The sequence below is a fragment of the Aethalodelphis obliquidens genome, unplaced genomic scaffold (assembly GCF_003676395.1).
Source record: "Aethalodelphis obliquidens isolate GAN/ISIS:26980383/991018 unplaced genomic scaffold, ASM367639v1 scaffold95, whole genome shotgun sequence".
In the NCBI taxonomy this organism is placed as follows: domain Eukaryota; kingdom Metazoa; phylum Chordata; class Mammalia; order Artiodactyla; family Delphinidae; genus Aethalodelphis; species Aethalodelphis obliquidens.
Window position 1 is genome coordinate 1,559,950 of NW_020838039.1, and position 15,960 is coordinate 1,575,909.

The 15,960-nt window shown below is 40.5% G+C and overlaps 1 protein-coding gene across 13 annotated transcripts in view; it reads right to left on the reverse strand.

The window, feature by feature from the left end:
- The window catches only part of AFF1 (ALF transcription elongation factor 1), a 207,507-nt gene that overhangs the window by 24,103 nt on the left and 167,444 nt on the right, over nucleotides 1–15,960 (reverse strand). For all 13 annotated transcript variants that reach the window (XM_027095842.1, XM_027095846.1, XM_027095841.1 and 10 more), the window contains 4 exons: nucleotides 10,840–10,894; nucleotides 10,676–10,713; nucleotides 8,276–8,432; nucleotides 2,093–3,031 (listed from right to left, as the gene is read on the reverse strand). In XM_027095842.1, the coding sequence (XP_026951643.1) occupies nucleotides 2,093–3,031; nucleotides 8,276–8,432; nucleotides 10,676–10,713; nucleotides 10,840–10,894 (1,189 nt within the window). The remainder of the gene's footprint in view (nucleotides 1–2,092; nucleotides 3,032–8,275; nucleotides 8,433–10,675; nucleotides 10,714–10,839; nucleotides 10,895–15,960) is intronic.

Sequence of the window (15,960 nt, forward strand, 5' to 3'; positions counted from 1 at the left end):
CTCTGTGGTGACCTAAATGGGAAGTAAATCCAAAAAAGAGAGGATATTTGTATACATAGAGCTGATTCACTTTGCTGTACAGTAGAAATTAACACAACATTGTAAAGCAACTAAACTCCAATAAAAATTAATTTTAAAAAGATGATGTGATATATACATATGTACAAAATAAAATAAAATAAAACACACATCATGAAAAAAAAGTATATTTGTGACGATTTCTCGGGAATATTAGATGCAGGCACCTTTTCCTAGCCTGGCCCATCACAATTTTCTCCATAAAGTTTTACACCTCTTACAGGCACACATTGTTTTAAAAGTTATCAAGGACTTCCCTGGTGGTGCAGTGGTTAAGAATCCGCCTGCCAATGCAGGAGACACGGGTTCAATCCCTGGTCCGGGAAGATCCCACTTGCCGCGGAGCAACTAAGCCCATGCGCCACAACTACTGAAGCCTGCACACTTAGAGCCCATGCTCCACAACAAGAGAAACCACCGCAATGAGAAGCCCGTGCATCGCAACGAAGAGTAGACCCTGCTCGGTGCAACTAGAGAAAACCCACGCACAGCAATGAAGACCCAATGCAGCCAAAAATAAATAAATAAATAAATAAATAAATAAATAAAAACAAAAAAAAACTGGGCTTCCCTGGTGGCGCAGTGGTTGAGAGTCCACCTGCCGATGCAGGGAACACGGGTTCATGCCCCAGTCCGGGAAGATCCCACATGCTGCGGAGCGGCTGCGCCCATGAGCCATGGTCGCTGAGCCTGCGCGTCCAGAGCCTGTGCTCCACAATGGGAGAGGCCACACAGTGAGAAGCCCGCGTACCGCAAAAAAAAAAAAAAAAACTAAAAGTTATCAGGAACCAGAATACACCCTCTTCTAGCTGAAACAGCACTGCCAATTGGCACTTGATCCCACCCCACTGGACTTGCCCGCTGCAATTATGGTGGCAATACACACCCTCACGTCTCATTCGACAAGGCGCTCCAGAAACTGTCGCCCTTTACTATTTGGTAGAGTCACATTATATTTTTAACCTAGTGGAGTAATCAGTCAAATCAGACACGACAGCAGTCTTCATGATCTTTTTGTCCTTGTTATTCTTAGCTCAACTTCCACAACTTAGAGTTTTTTATGTATTTATAAGACTGTTTATATTCCTTCTCAGCAGGCAAGAGTTGGCCCTTCTTGTGCCTTTCACTCTGAATCCTGGGTAGGTTGGCTTGGGAATGCCACTGGGGGGAAAATTCACTAATCTTTCACCATCAAGAAGCAGCAAAAAAATATATATCAAGAGCTCAATAATTCAGAATAAAGATCGAAAGGAGACTGTTCAAAATAGTGTATATGTCCAAGTAACAAGGGTCTTAAATAATGCAGGGATTATTATTATTATTATTTTACTATGTTCATTCCTTAAGTGAAGCTTCCAAATACCATGATAAATGACAGATTTTAATACTTCACAATGTACCATAACAGCCTATATCACCCAAAAGGATGGCCTAACCATCTCTATAATAGCTCTAAACCTTTTTTTCATAATGCTCTGCTCATTAGTAAAAGTCATTAACAGGAGTCACAAATTCTAAATCTGGTGGTTTCAAATTAATGAGGTTTTAGGTGGCCATGAGTTAAAACATGGATATAATATCAGTATCAAAATGATCAAACTACAGGAGTAAAATTTAGTATATAGCACTCCTGTCAGTAATTCAGAATTCACATTTCAGTTCATGTAAGGTTTTAATTTCTAGGGCAAAACCTAATGAGCCAGGTGGTAAATACCAATATTATCACAATAGATAAAAACATACCCTTAATGCTATATTATTCTAAAGCAAGATATCCTTTTCAATGACTGCCTCATCTTTTTTTCAAACTAGCAAGACTTAAAGCAATCTGGCATTTATCAACACTTATCTGCAGTGAAAGACTAACTCTGGTATAGTCGCAAAGGCAACATGGAATCCAAAGATTTCCAGCCTCTTCTAAGACGATTCAGGGTTAAAATCAAGGGCCAAAGACAGCCCCAAGCCCGCAGCAGGTATGTTCCACACCGTACGGGAAGGTCAGCCCCCCACTCACCTTTCTCTTTTTGGCCAACTTGCTTGAGTTTTCTGAGCTTCTCTTCTCAGAATCTGCCTTCTTCGCTGCCAAGGGCTGTTTGTCTTCCGGTTTCTTGGGGCGGCTGCCCTTCCCAGGAGGCTGGGGTATCCGAGAGAGGAGGTCCAGGGTAATCTTCACCATCAAGCTTTGCGGGAGCGCAGTGTCCCTGAGCGGGGAGAGCAGCTTGGTGTCTCTCAAAGGCACCAGGGGTTTGTCCTTGCGGCGGTCCTCCTGGACAACCACTGCCAGTCGGCAGCCACTAGTCCTGGCACCGCCACTGCGGGCAGGGCCCTGGCTCTGGGTCAGGGGGACGAGGGCAAAGTGCTCGGGGCTCCTGTCCTCCGCCGCGTCCTTCGGAGGTGCCTTCGGGGGGGCCGGGGGGCCGCTCCTGTGCTTCTTCCGTTCGGTGGGGGTGGGCGCCACTGGCTTGGGCTCACGGCTCTCTGCGGCACGGGGCCGCCCTTTCGTCTTCACCTTGGGCTTGTCTTTGGAAGGCTGGTCTTTGGAGGCTTGGGGAGGAAGTCCGGGCTCGCTCTCCACCAGCAGACTGGCGCGCGCATCTGCATGCGCATCCGCATGCCCCGGGGCGGAGGCCTTGACGGGCTTCTTGGGTTGTTTGGATCCCACGGTTTGCCTCTGTGGGGGCTCCTGTTGGGCAGGGGACTTTTGACAGCTCCTCTTGCCCGCATGGGGGCCTTCAGAAGGCACCCGGGGGGCTTTGCTGGAGTTTTTGGGGGGAGGCTCTTTGGACTCCGAGCGCTCGTGACCTCCGGTGGCGCCGTCGCCACCCTTGCCTTTACTGTCCGGGTGCCGGGCCGGGGGCACGGCGCTGCCCGGGGCCTCGGCGGGCGGCGCAGGCTGGCTGACTTTGGTCAGCCAGTTGTCCAGCTGCCATTTGTTTGTTGTCGGAGGTTCGGGCTACAAACAAGGAAAAAGAAGATAGGGTTAACTGACCAATAATGATACTCTTCTGGGTTAGTCACCCAATCCTACAGGACTGGCCGGGAGATGCAATCACTCCAAACCTAAGAATTCAGGTTCTTTTGACCCCCCTCTAATTATAGGTCAAATTCTATAACAATTAACTCTTAAAACAATCTTCCAATTTTTTCATGCTACAGGAATTTTGCTGTGGCTGACACTAATAATAGACCATTACATACTGACCAATGTAGACCATTGGCAACTGCGGAGAAATCTGTGTAATAAATATTTTGTTCCACTGGTAATTACCATATAATTTAAACAGAATTTTCACATTTTGGCTTGTGAAATGATAGGGAAAAATGAAGACCAAAAAGAATCTTTTCATCAAGGATTTTCAGAAGAAGGTCAATGAATCAGTCTTAGTGATTATGGATGGGTTTCACGCTTTATCCCTTTTTTTGATGTACTTGTCAACTGAAAATGACTTTCTTCAAGACGATTTCATTTCTCTTATTCACTTAAAAGTATTAATACACGACACAGCTTTCAGTTTATCATAGATACACTGTCTTCTGATTTTCAAATTTTACAACTGGGTAAAAAGAACCAAGTGAGGTCACATTTGCCAGCCATTAGTCCCACTTGAATTCTTTAAAAATCAAACATGAAGTCTCCTGTTACAGGCAGTCTCTGAAATAGCACCTATTTTTCTAAGAAACACAGGGAGGCTCCAGAGCACACAATTAAGAGCAGTGAGATTATACTGATTATCTGTGAAACTCGCTTGGCAAATAAACAGAAGTCCCTGACTTCTCCTGTTATCTTAACAGGAGATATCTTGTTAAAATCTTTGTTGCTAACTGACTATTGATGCATTGCACTCTCTCTCTCTCCAAATGGGATATTAGACCTTATTAAAACAATGATGAGGACATCTTTATCTCCAAACTCTACTATTATGTCTTGCACACAGTGGTGTACATGAGATATTTATTTGGGCTTTTTCATGGGTGTATTACTGTACCTATAAATTTTATGCTATTTGGGAAAATATTCATGCCTTAATAAAGTAAGTAATGATTACTTTTTTTTAAAAAAAGGACAGTATGTCACTGGCATGCTTCACGCTTTTAAGATCCTTCCTGACAGGTGGTTTGTATAAATGACTAAATCATTTCCACAGCACAACAGCAAGTTAATCAAAGATATCTCACATGGGATTAACTGATTAGATTATTGAGTAAGGAGCTCGCTCCAGTAAGTGGATGATATAGGGAAGACTGCTAACAATTTTCCCAAGTGGAATATCCCAAACAATTCTATAAAAACACACAAACGTAATACGTTTAAGATATGTGGATATAACGTAAAGGCTTTGGGGCCAGGAAAAGGTTGGGTAATAAAACGATCAGGTAGCTAGACTGGGCTTTGTGTAACTGTAACAAAATAGAACTAAGAGGAACTCTAAGGAACTAGGTAGGATCATACTTTGGCCAGAAAGAGGGCTACAGAATTGTGGGGTTTTTGGTTTTTTTTGTTTTTTCCCTGCTTAAGACAACATACCTTCTTTGTAGCTCCCTCCACTTATAGCAACTCTATCCCCATGCTCTCATTTGAATTTCAGAGGAGGGAGAGAGGGAAGAAGGAAACTACTCTGACAAAGTCCCACATAATCTAAAACTGCATTCAATATTCTAACAAAACAGGATGGTTGTTTAGGGTAGAGAAAAGATTAGCACACCATACCTACCTACTTGTCAGACATTATTTCTTGAAAGACTTGAGGGCGTGGTAGTTCTAATGGTTAAATGATTGGGAACAAGGCATTAAGATATATCATTTATATACTGGGAGACTGGGAGATTGGGATTGACATATAAACACTACTGATACTATGTATAAAATAGATAACTAATGAGAACCTACTATATATATAGCACAGGAAACTCTACTCAATGCTCTGTGGTGACCTAAATGGGAAGGAAATCCAAAAAAAGGGGATATATGTATACATATGGCTGATTCACTTTGCTGTACAGTAGAAACTAACACAAGACTGTAAAGCAATTATACCCCAATAAAAATTAAAAAAAAAAAAAAAGGATGTATCACTTATCAATCACCTCAGGAACCAAATCCTTCAAACCCTTTCTCGGGAAAGGTATAGAGATCTTTCACCAGGGCTACGCTGACAACTGCACTGCAATCAGTGACACTCTTGCTCTATAGAAGAGTACCTACACATTAACCAAAAGGGAAGGTCATTCCTGGTATAAATAACATCCGCTTCTCCCCCCCCACACCCCAAAACAGGGCAGTTTAAGATACATTTAGTAGTCCCTAAAGGAATGTCCTGGTTACAGAAATAAAACATATTTTCTTCTACTGCGGTACTGAAAATGTCCAGAAGGGAGGCCTATGGCCCAATTGCAGGGTAAAACTGAGTTGGTGTGTCCAGACGAGAGGAAAGGGTAGGGGTGATCCTTTTTGTATACCTACTACAAAGATGTAAAATGGATAGAATTCCTTTAACGTTAGGTATTATTTAGGTGCTGGGATGGGGGAAAGTTTTACATAAGAGATTGATAAAAAACAGATTTTAAGATGAATTTTAAGAGTGTAAGTGCTGGAGAGGATCAAGGTTTGGACTTTCATTTCTTCCTCAGCCTTTCCCCATGCCCCACCCCCAGCCTCCCAGTGCTGGATCAACCCAGACACTGCACAGAGGAGGTGCAAAAATATATGAGCATCTTAATAAATGTTTGACTGTATGTCTCTTTACTTCTCCTAGCTTCTCGAATTGGCAAAAGTTCGTGTATTCTAGAATGATTTTGAAAAAAAAGTTTTCAGCTATGCACAACATATGTCTTTTGGTGTTTTTGTTTTTGTAAAACATCATAGTTGTTGTGAGGGAGTACAACTCCAAAACTTAAGAGAAAAGAAAAAAAAGAAAGAGAGAAATAGCATGATGTAGTAGGAAAAAAAATGGCTTCTGAGCTAAACGGCTATGGGTTTCAATCTTAGTGCTGCTACTTCCTTACAGGTGAAAAGAAAGCTCCCAACCTTCTAGGGTTGATGGTTACATTATGTAATTTATGAAGAAAGTGCCAAGATCTTAGTAAATAATCGACCACAGTTGTTTACTACCAAAGAATTAGACAATGAATAGATTAGAAAACTAAGCAGATCCCTGAATAACAGAATAGAATCATTTTTCCCTGAACTTTACTTAAGCTGTAAAAGGGCGATACGTCTCATATATTCTGAAAAGCTGAGATTTACATGCTGACTCACTATAAAGAAGAGACTGAAAGTGGTTTTTCCCCAAGTTTACCACCAGCCCATCGGCACACATATAACATTTCAGGTCTCATAAGGTCACTGGACAACTTCGTCAAATGAATTTAAAATGGAGACTTAAGGAGCAAATTCCTCAGCATTAAAAATAGAATAAAGAAAAGGGTGAGAAAGTTAAAGCTAGTAACTATGACCTATTATGGAATTCACGTAACGCTCAACTAACACAGATTTACAATAAAGCAGGTATTTATTTTAAAAGGAAAGAAAGGTTGTTAAATAACTTTGGGAAAAATTAAAGGTTTAAAATCTAGACAAAGACAAAAATATGCCTGAGGAAGTCAAGCCTTGGTACATAACCAACAAAACCATACTCAAGTCTAGATTTGCACATTAACACAAATATACAAATATGAGCCTATTTAGGAAAGTGATTTTAAAAAGTAAAGTACGATGGGAACATCATTTTTCATCTAAGAGTCTCTACATCTATTCTATTCAATAACCTCGTGAGCAACAAGATATAACTGTTTCATTAAAACAAACACCAGGTTAAATTTTTCTTTCAAGTTTTAATTATTCAGCCAAGTCTGTGCCATTTCCATTTTACTTGAATTGAATTTTGATTTAATTGGATTCTCTTGCTTATATCAGTAACCAAACAAGCATGCAGATTTTTCTTAGTGAATAAGGGTGAGACATAAAGCAAAGATCTTATGAACAGTAACATGAACAAGCACACAATTTCTCTGTAGAGCATATTCAGTACCCTTTTCCCTGGGGCATAGAAAAATTACTTCAACAGCAATTAGTATCTCAGGAGAAAACAGAGAGCCCCCAGAAATACACAGAGTAGCTTCTAAAATCTGAAAGGCACTTCAAGTGCAGCTAATGCTGATCTATGTTTATTCACTCCAAAAATAATTACTGAGCACTTACTCTGTGCCAGACATAAACTCATATCTAACAACAACAAAATGATACTCAGGTATTTTCCTCATCCTCCCTTGCCCTCGGACATGGTTCCTCAGTCTCACTACATCATCTCCAGATGGATTTGGTTAATGCTCTAGTGCAGTGGCCTTGCTTTCTAAACAGCAGAGACAAATACTGAAAACTTTAACGCTTTCTTAATCAGAAAATCTCATTTCCTGGGATTCCTAGCTAAATACAGAGAATAGTTTTCTCTATATAAGCTGGTCTAGTTCACTAAAAATGTCTTCCCCAGCAAACATTTTACCCTGCTACTCTAAGTTTTGAAGACATTTGGCAACCTTGTTAGTTGTTACTACATTACTTTTGTTCAACAATCCAGTAAATAGCATAAGTTCTCCAGATACATTTAGTGCTTGACATTTTCAGTCTCATCTGTTTATCTTTACAATATCTCCCAAGGATGGGTGACAGGCAAGCACTATTCCTATTTTACGTGGGACAGTGGAATCAGGAAACACGGCCCTGGCGAAATTACATCGCCATCAATTTAATGCATGGCTTTTAGTGATTCAAAAATAGAACCTCTTACGGCTTATTTCTAGTTCACGTTCCTGCCCTTTGCTAAAGCAGGCTGTCTCCTTTTGATTTAATTCATGCATTCCTAAAATTTCAAAAAGCTTTCTCATTAATATTAAAATGGCAGCCTACTGAAAACGATTTTTGGTTTTTTTTTTCCTCGAAAGAAGGGAAAAGAAAATGGGGTGTACATATTCTCAGTGCGTTGCTCTTCAAAACAGCTCTGGCAGCAACAGGGAAGAACCTATCATTTTCAACAGGAGAGAAGACATCTCTCCCAAAGTTCCACAGCCCAACGCCAAGAAACAAGTAAACACGAATAGCCAGCAGCGTGCATGGCGGCCGGAAAGCGCCGCCCCCAGGACGGAGCCCCTCAGGCAGCCGGGGCCACCGGGGGTCGACGGCGCGCCCGGAGCAGACCAGTACCTCGGGAGCCGGGGCTTCTCGAGGCTCATTCTCCTCGCTGTCACTGGAGCTGCTCTCGCTCTCCGAGTCCGAGGAGCTGTCAGAGTCGCTGGTGCTCTCCGACTCAGCGCTGCTGGAATGTGCTGAGGCCGCGGCTGCCGGCAGCGCCTGCGGAGCGCTGCGGAGCAAGCGAGAGAGTCAAAGACCCACGCGAGGTGGATTCCTTCCCTCCCGACTCCCTTCCTTCTTTGCCCATTTTTCTGCTACTCGAAAGAAGGGGCCTCAAAGATTACCTAGCAGTACTAAATGACCATGGCAGCCAGTTGAGCGCAAGCAAGGCCCATGGTGGCTCAAAACTCAGTGAAAAAGCCTTGCAACAGCTCACCAGGTAACTGCATAAAAGAAGCCTGGGGAATTTTTCTGAAGAACACTGCGAACTATGTAATCAGGCGTGGACAAACCATAGCCTGAGCTGGCTGCCTGCTTTTCCAAATAAAGTTTTGTTGGAACACATTCACACCCAGTATTTTATGCATTGTCTGTGTCTGCTTCTATACTACAAAAGCAGAGTTGAATAGCTGCAACACAGACTTTAGGGCCCACAAAGCCTAAAACCTTGACTTTCTGACCCTTTAACTTTGCTGACACCTGCAATATAAAACCCAAAGGAGTTAATTTATAAAAGAACAGCCAATCCATTAAAGTCTTCCTCTATTCTCCATATGAGAACCAACTGTAGAGAAGTCAGAGACTGCTGAACACAAATGGGGTTCCTTTGGAAAGTGACCCCACAGGCAATCCACTCACACTTCTTGGGCAGAATGATAAAATGGGCCGTTCTTTATGAGTGGCTTAGGATCACGCCCAAATATCAGCTGAAGTAGAGAATAACTACTTCAAGTTTTCAGGATAGGGCAATAACTCTAGGCTTGTGAGAAAACACACAAGTGATCACACTGCTGGACACACAGAGAATTTCAAAGCGTATCTTAAAACCTTGCCCTAGATGGAATTAGCCACAGCAGTAAATCAGTAACTATAATCGTGAAAGCCTCCAAATCTACCCAAAACATTTTCAAGATAATAAATTTATTAAGTAACTATATTAGAATAACAAAAATTTATTAGATAATAAAGTGACTAGTTGAGACAATTTTAAAACAAACACTATACAAAAACAGAATTTTCCCATGTCAAATTTGTGGTAGCTGAAGAGCTTAAACCAAGTGATGGTCAAAAAGAGATATACTTTCAGTATTATTCCTGTCTCTAATTATCACCCCCCCACACCTTTTTTTTTCCTTTTATTCCCTCCTCCACTTTTCAGTTAGGTTACTTTGTCATATTTTCTAAGTCGTTACAAGCCACCAGGAATTACTGAACAAAATGGGATATAAATAAGCAGAGCTTATGAATCCTTAAGACCTCACATAATTATGCGTGATCTTCCTCCACATTAACTATAACCTCAGCTATATGAGAGCAAGGTTTTTAGTGCTGAGCTTGTCTCAAAATGGATGACCACATCTCAAGGGAGTAAAACGACTACAGGGTAATTTAACTCTTTGTCCACGGAGGACAGGTATTGGTATATTAAATCATTAAATTCAGTACCAGAAGAAATGGTAAATAAAGGTAGTTCACATAGTTTCCATTTCTAAAAACGAAAGCATTACATTTTCTAAAATATGGCTAAGCTGTTTACAAAGTGAAAACAGTGCCATTTTCCATCATACCAAAATGTACTGCAGGTCGTCTTTTTTTTTTTTTTTTTTTTAATATTTATTCATTTGGCTGCTCGGGTCTTAGTTGCGGCATGCAGGATCTTTAGTTGCAGCGTGTGGGATATTTTAGTTGCAGCATGTGGGATCTAGTTCCCTGACCAGGGATCGAACCCGGGTCCCCTGCATTGGGAGCGTGGAGTCTTAACCACTGGACCACCAGGGAAGTCCCCTGCAGGTCATCTTTTAAAGCAACTGAAACAATTAGAAAATTCATATAACTATGAAGACAGGCACTATGGAAAACAATTACTAGAAATAATTCAGCTTTAATTTTTGAAAACAGAGCAAATCTGTCACTTTCATAAAAACACTGAGCTCTTCAGTGTAACTTTTCAAATACTGGTTACATAATACTGATGAAAGTGATTTAAGCTTATTTTAAATGCTCAAATTTTACACATACAAAACTGACTAAAGATTTAGGTGGACGCAGGGACTCTCTTTCATAGAGTTAACAACCTCTCTAGGGCTGATTTAAGCTTCCAAAATATTAAACAGGTACTTTCTTTTAACTATGATCATCCATCTCCTTCTCCCATGAAGAAGCTATGAAAATACTAAATAAGGCTGTAACTTCCCCATTTGGTAGAAAAAAGCAAACATTTTGTACAGATGGGGAGAAACCCAAACACAGTACCTTGGAGGTGCAGATGCGGACGGAGGCTTCTCTGGGGTCTAGGCATTCACAATAAGGGGAAGAAGGACCAGGAAAAAAACAAAAAAACAGGTTAGGATAAGCGGCTCAGAAATGTTACATGGATTTAAATGAATTCCTGGTACTGTGGGGTGTACAGAACTTACTTGATCGCTGTCACTGTCCTCACTATCACTGAGCTGAAGGTCATCTTTGAGCATGCTAGAACAGGCAGGGATAGAGACATTGTAGAATTTAAAATAACGTCTAACAACTTCTTTTAGCATGTAAACATAAAAAATATGCTTAATGAAACAAAAGAGGGGTGGGACAGGTATAACTTTTATTTATTCATCAAATGCTTTATTTTCTTGGAAATGTTAAGTTTTACAATTTTAACACAGAAACTAGTTCAGTCCAAACTCCTTATCATTTCAAAACTGAGTCTTTCACACGTTCTGAGCATTAAAAGCAGAACTACAAGTTCTGCAAGTGATTTGTTGCCAGCCCTGAGACTAAGGGTCCCAGGTCCACACAAACAGAAGAAACAACAACAACAAAAATAAATAAAATAGAAAAATATACAATACCCTCAAATTATTTTCTTCTATGGTCTCTAACAACTCGAATAAATGATTAACCATTAAATGAGTTAATACTGGATGAATATCTGTAAAGTACTTAGAACAGTGCCAGGCACTTAAAAAGTGCTATATATGAATTAAATAAATACATAAAAATACAACTGTCACCAAACAGTGCAGTTATGTTACGTTTTTGTCCAAAGACATTATTAATATTGAACTTTTTCACACACACAAATATCTTCTTCTGGGTGCTTGAACACTAATCCGTGAAAAGAGTAGTAATACAAATAATACTGTTGTCTAAAAACTATGTTTAACCTTCCTGCTATCATTCAGGTAAAAATAAAAACTCAGTTCATGTCCACAAAGTTATATTAATACCTCTCTCTAGGCATTCAAGTTTACGATGAACCTAAATATTAAAAGCAAACATTTTCCAATCTGTACTTTGTTTACTCAAATCTTAGCCCCTTCCCTACCCCCTCCCCTTTACTTTTTCATGGAGATATCCAAAATCAAAGGAATGAATCTGTAATTGCTCCCCCCGACATCCCCCAAAATTTACAGGCATGACTCTTTGAGGAAATGTAAGTGAAATTGGAAAAAAAAAAAAATCTGCTTGAGTATTACTGATGTTCCAAAAACCAAATTATATTAAGAAGTTACAATCCTTCAGTATTTCTAAAAATACCTCTTCAATATTCTGACCAACGATTTTTATTGCAAACCCACTACCTCCCACTAAAGTAAGCAGGCATTATTATTTTGGGAATCCATGGTAAAAATCACTATATTTTCTAATGAAAATAAATGGTAAAACTTGGCTCTTTCAAAAAGACCGCCTACATGCAATGTTGTAATTCTGCCAAGGACTTATTTTCACCAACAAATGCACTAAAAACATCTTGTGATAAGTTTCTTTTAAAAAATAAAAACTGTTAGCTACTTGTAAATGTAGATCTTGCTCAACATGTATCTAGCAGAAGCTAAACTATTTTATCAAGGCTAGAAGACACAGCCTTTGGATGTACAACTTGGCGGCAGCAATCTTAATGGTGTACAAGAAGGAGTCACTCAACAGGTTTACTGCTAAAAATGCCTTGGCTGGGATACACACAAGTAAAAGATATATCTTTGGAATAAATGTTAGGTATAATACAACCAGAAAAAACAAATCTGGCAAAGTATATTCCATGTTAACCACCAACAACAAAACCACAGTAAATGGACCTCTTTATTTCTTAGTAACTGGGTTTGTTTTGTATAAAGCTGATTTGCCTTAATTTCCTGAAACAGCAGTGATCATGTAATTCAAACACACTTCCTGTTGCACGCAGCGGACTACTAAATACCTTGTAAGTTGTTTGCTTAGCTATTGAATGCCCAGTTTCCGTACATATACTCTCCTCAAGTGAGAAAGTATATGAGATATGTTCAGTAAGTCAGAAAGTATATGTTCTGACTTTTAGCTCCACTTGCTCTTAGGGAATAGAAGGGCCCATAAAAATGCTGTCCCAGGGCTTCCCTGGTGGCACAGTGGTTAAGAATCTGCCTGCCAATGCAGGGGACATGGGTTCGAGCCCTGGTCCGGGAAGATCCCACATGCTGCGGAGCACATAAGCCCATGTGCCACAACTACTGAGCCTGCACTCTAAAGCCTGTGAGCCACAACTACTGAACCCATGCACCGCAACTACTGAAGCCCGCACACTCTAGGGCCCGTGTGCCACAACTACTGAGCCCACATGCTGCAACTACTGAAGCCCACACGCCTAGAGCCCGTGCTCCACGAGAAGCCACTGCAATGAGAAGCCCGTGCACTGCAACAAGAAGCCCGTGCCCTGCAACAAAGAGTAGCCCCCACTTGCTGCAACTAGAGAAAGGCTGCATGCAGCAATGAAGACCCAATGCAGCCAAAAAAATAAAGAAAAAATAAAGAAAAAGAAACCCCTTATTCTGAACATCAAAAAATGGGGCAATTTATTTTAAAAAAACAACAAAAAAACCTTAACCAAGTTTTGTTAATACAGAAAATTAATCATAATTGCCATCACAATTTTTTTTTTTTAAAAAAAGGATCTGTATAGTTGGGAAATTTGTAACCTGATGACAGGTAAAGGTTTTATGTTTAAATGGATCAGTTGCTAAAAACCCCCCTACTGTGCCACAAATAATTATATTTGAAGCCAAGCACATCACTAAATTACTACACTATACTTCATATATTATATTCTATATATAATAGACACGGTCTTTCAATGTCGAGATGACAAATTGCAGCACATCTGGGTGAACCCCTTTGCACCCACTAAAAGAGAAGCAAATCTCTTAGATCTAGTCTCATTTATACCAATAAAACCTAGGTCAAGAAACATAAGACCCAAGGGACATACTCAACTGTAAGCTTTTCTGAAGCAGGATCAAGTCATTTTTGTCTTCATATTTTCTTTATCTAGAACTTGGCAGGTACCCTAAGAAGCTGGCTGAATGAACAGCATCTCTTTTGCTGAATAAGTGACAGTACCACATAGCTGTGCCCTTTATGTAATCTGAACTTAACAGGCATTGCTTTTACTCATAACCCCATGGGCTGACTCTGATCAACCCCTCACATTCTAAGGATGAGGAAACAGCTCAGAACAGCCACCTAACTGGCCTAAGATCATGAAGCTGGTATATGCTAGAGCCTGCATGCAAAAGCCATTCCATCAGATACCATCTCCTTGCTCTGGCCAATATAGGACCAGTGGTTAGAAAACCTAACTGAGGGAATGAAATCTAAGTTCCAGAACCCACTGAGAGAAAGACTCTGGTTTAAAAGAAAACAGGAACTATACTGCTGGAATAAAATGAATACACTATTTTTCTCCTATGAAAGTAAATGAACTTTAAACTTTATATACTGTTTAAACTGGTTAAATAACTAATTTCATTTCCAAACTCCAAGCAAACCAGTTATTTCGAAGCATATGGCACCATATGGCTTAGCTTGGCACTGTTCAAAAGGAGACAAATGCTCAGGTAAAGCAACTCTTTGAACTATCGTGTAGGTTTCACATTTTACATTGTCAGTTAGGTAAACTTCTTACTTAAAGGTTACAAACAATCCTCAAACCCCTTTGTACAAATGCATTCTTCAGACAGCTGTTCTGCAAAGCTGAAAGAGCTGCACACAGGTTCCGGCAGGCACGCTTCAGCAACTCAGAGCCCAGTTGTTACTGTGTGAAGACACACCAGACAAGCCTTTATTGCTCTTCCATTCCTCCTTCGTACTGGGCTTACCCAAAGCTTCAACTGCCAATATTCTGTAACATCTCAATTCAGAACTCCAAAACTATTTCAATACACTAATTTCTTGGCTTAACGTTTCCTACGATCGGGCCATACCTTTTATTCGGAAAAGAGCAAGTGAAGGCAAGCTCACAGTACTTAACTTGCAGTTAATAGTCACAACTCTGGTATTAGATGTGCTCAAAATGGCAAATAAACTGATACCTACTTTTCAGAAACCACTAATGAGCATGTGAGAACATACTTTCCTTTTTTTTTGCGGTACGCGGGCCCCTCACTGCTGTGGCCTCTCCCGTTGTGGAGCACAGGCTCTGGACGTGCAGGCTCAGCGGCCATGGCTCACTGGCCCAGCCGCTCCGCGGCATGCGGGATCTTCCTGGACCGGGGCATGAACCCGTGTCCCCTGCATCGACAGGCGGACTCTCAACCACTGCGCCACCAGGGAAGCCTATACTTTCCTTTTTTGATACAGGGCAGAAATAAGGACTGCAAATGCTTTTTGTAGGAGATGATGGGAGGTGATGAGTTAGAAAGAGGGCTCCGCATACAATAAATTTTTAAAAATGAAAAAGCAGACCTTAATCCCTTATAACACAACATAGAAGGGGGACTCTCCAAATGGCGACAGCAGTTGGCAGAATTCAAATTAATGGAGAGACTGTCTACGGGAGATGGTGGACTAACAGCGCAGAGGGAAAAGTGACTTGGTACGTGATTCACTATAGTAAATGACCTAGCAGTTGATAAGGCAAAAATTGCAGCCAAAGGTATAAAAGATTATTTAAACTCCATGGATGAAGTGAAGATTAGAAAAATCACAAGAGTATAAATGAGGGAAAAGTTAAAGTTAATAAATAAGATTAAATCATTAAGTACAATAAATAAGGTACTAGTATAAGATGACATTCTGGACAACTAGAAAGAAAATCTAGAAAAATTATTGCTGAAAATTATATTTCTATTAAACATTGTTTATAGGTATTTAACCAAGTTTATGTGCAATGTTTTTCCTTCTACATTTATCCTGAGTACTTACTATATTCCAGGCCCTGCTCTAGACTTTACAGATACAACTCTAAGCAGACAGAAACCCCTGCTCTTGTGCACTCAGAGTCTAGGGAAGGGAGATAAATAACCAAACTATATTCTTTCTCAATGGGTAAGAAGCCTAGGGAGCGGGAAGTAAGCATAAAAGAGAAAGGATGGGTGTGGGTTGTTCTTCTAGTTAGGGTAGTTAGGGAAGACTGTACTGATAAGGGGATGACATACAAGGAGGGACCTGAAAGGAGGAGGGAGCACAATGCAGGAAATGGGGAGGGTGATTAAGGCATAGAAAAGAGCAAAGAGGCCAATGTGGCCAGAATGTGTGTGTGTGTGTGTGTGTGTGTGTGTGTGTGTGTGTGTGTGTGT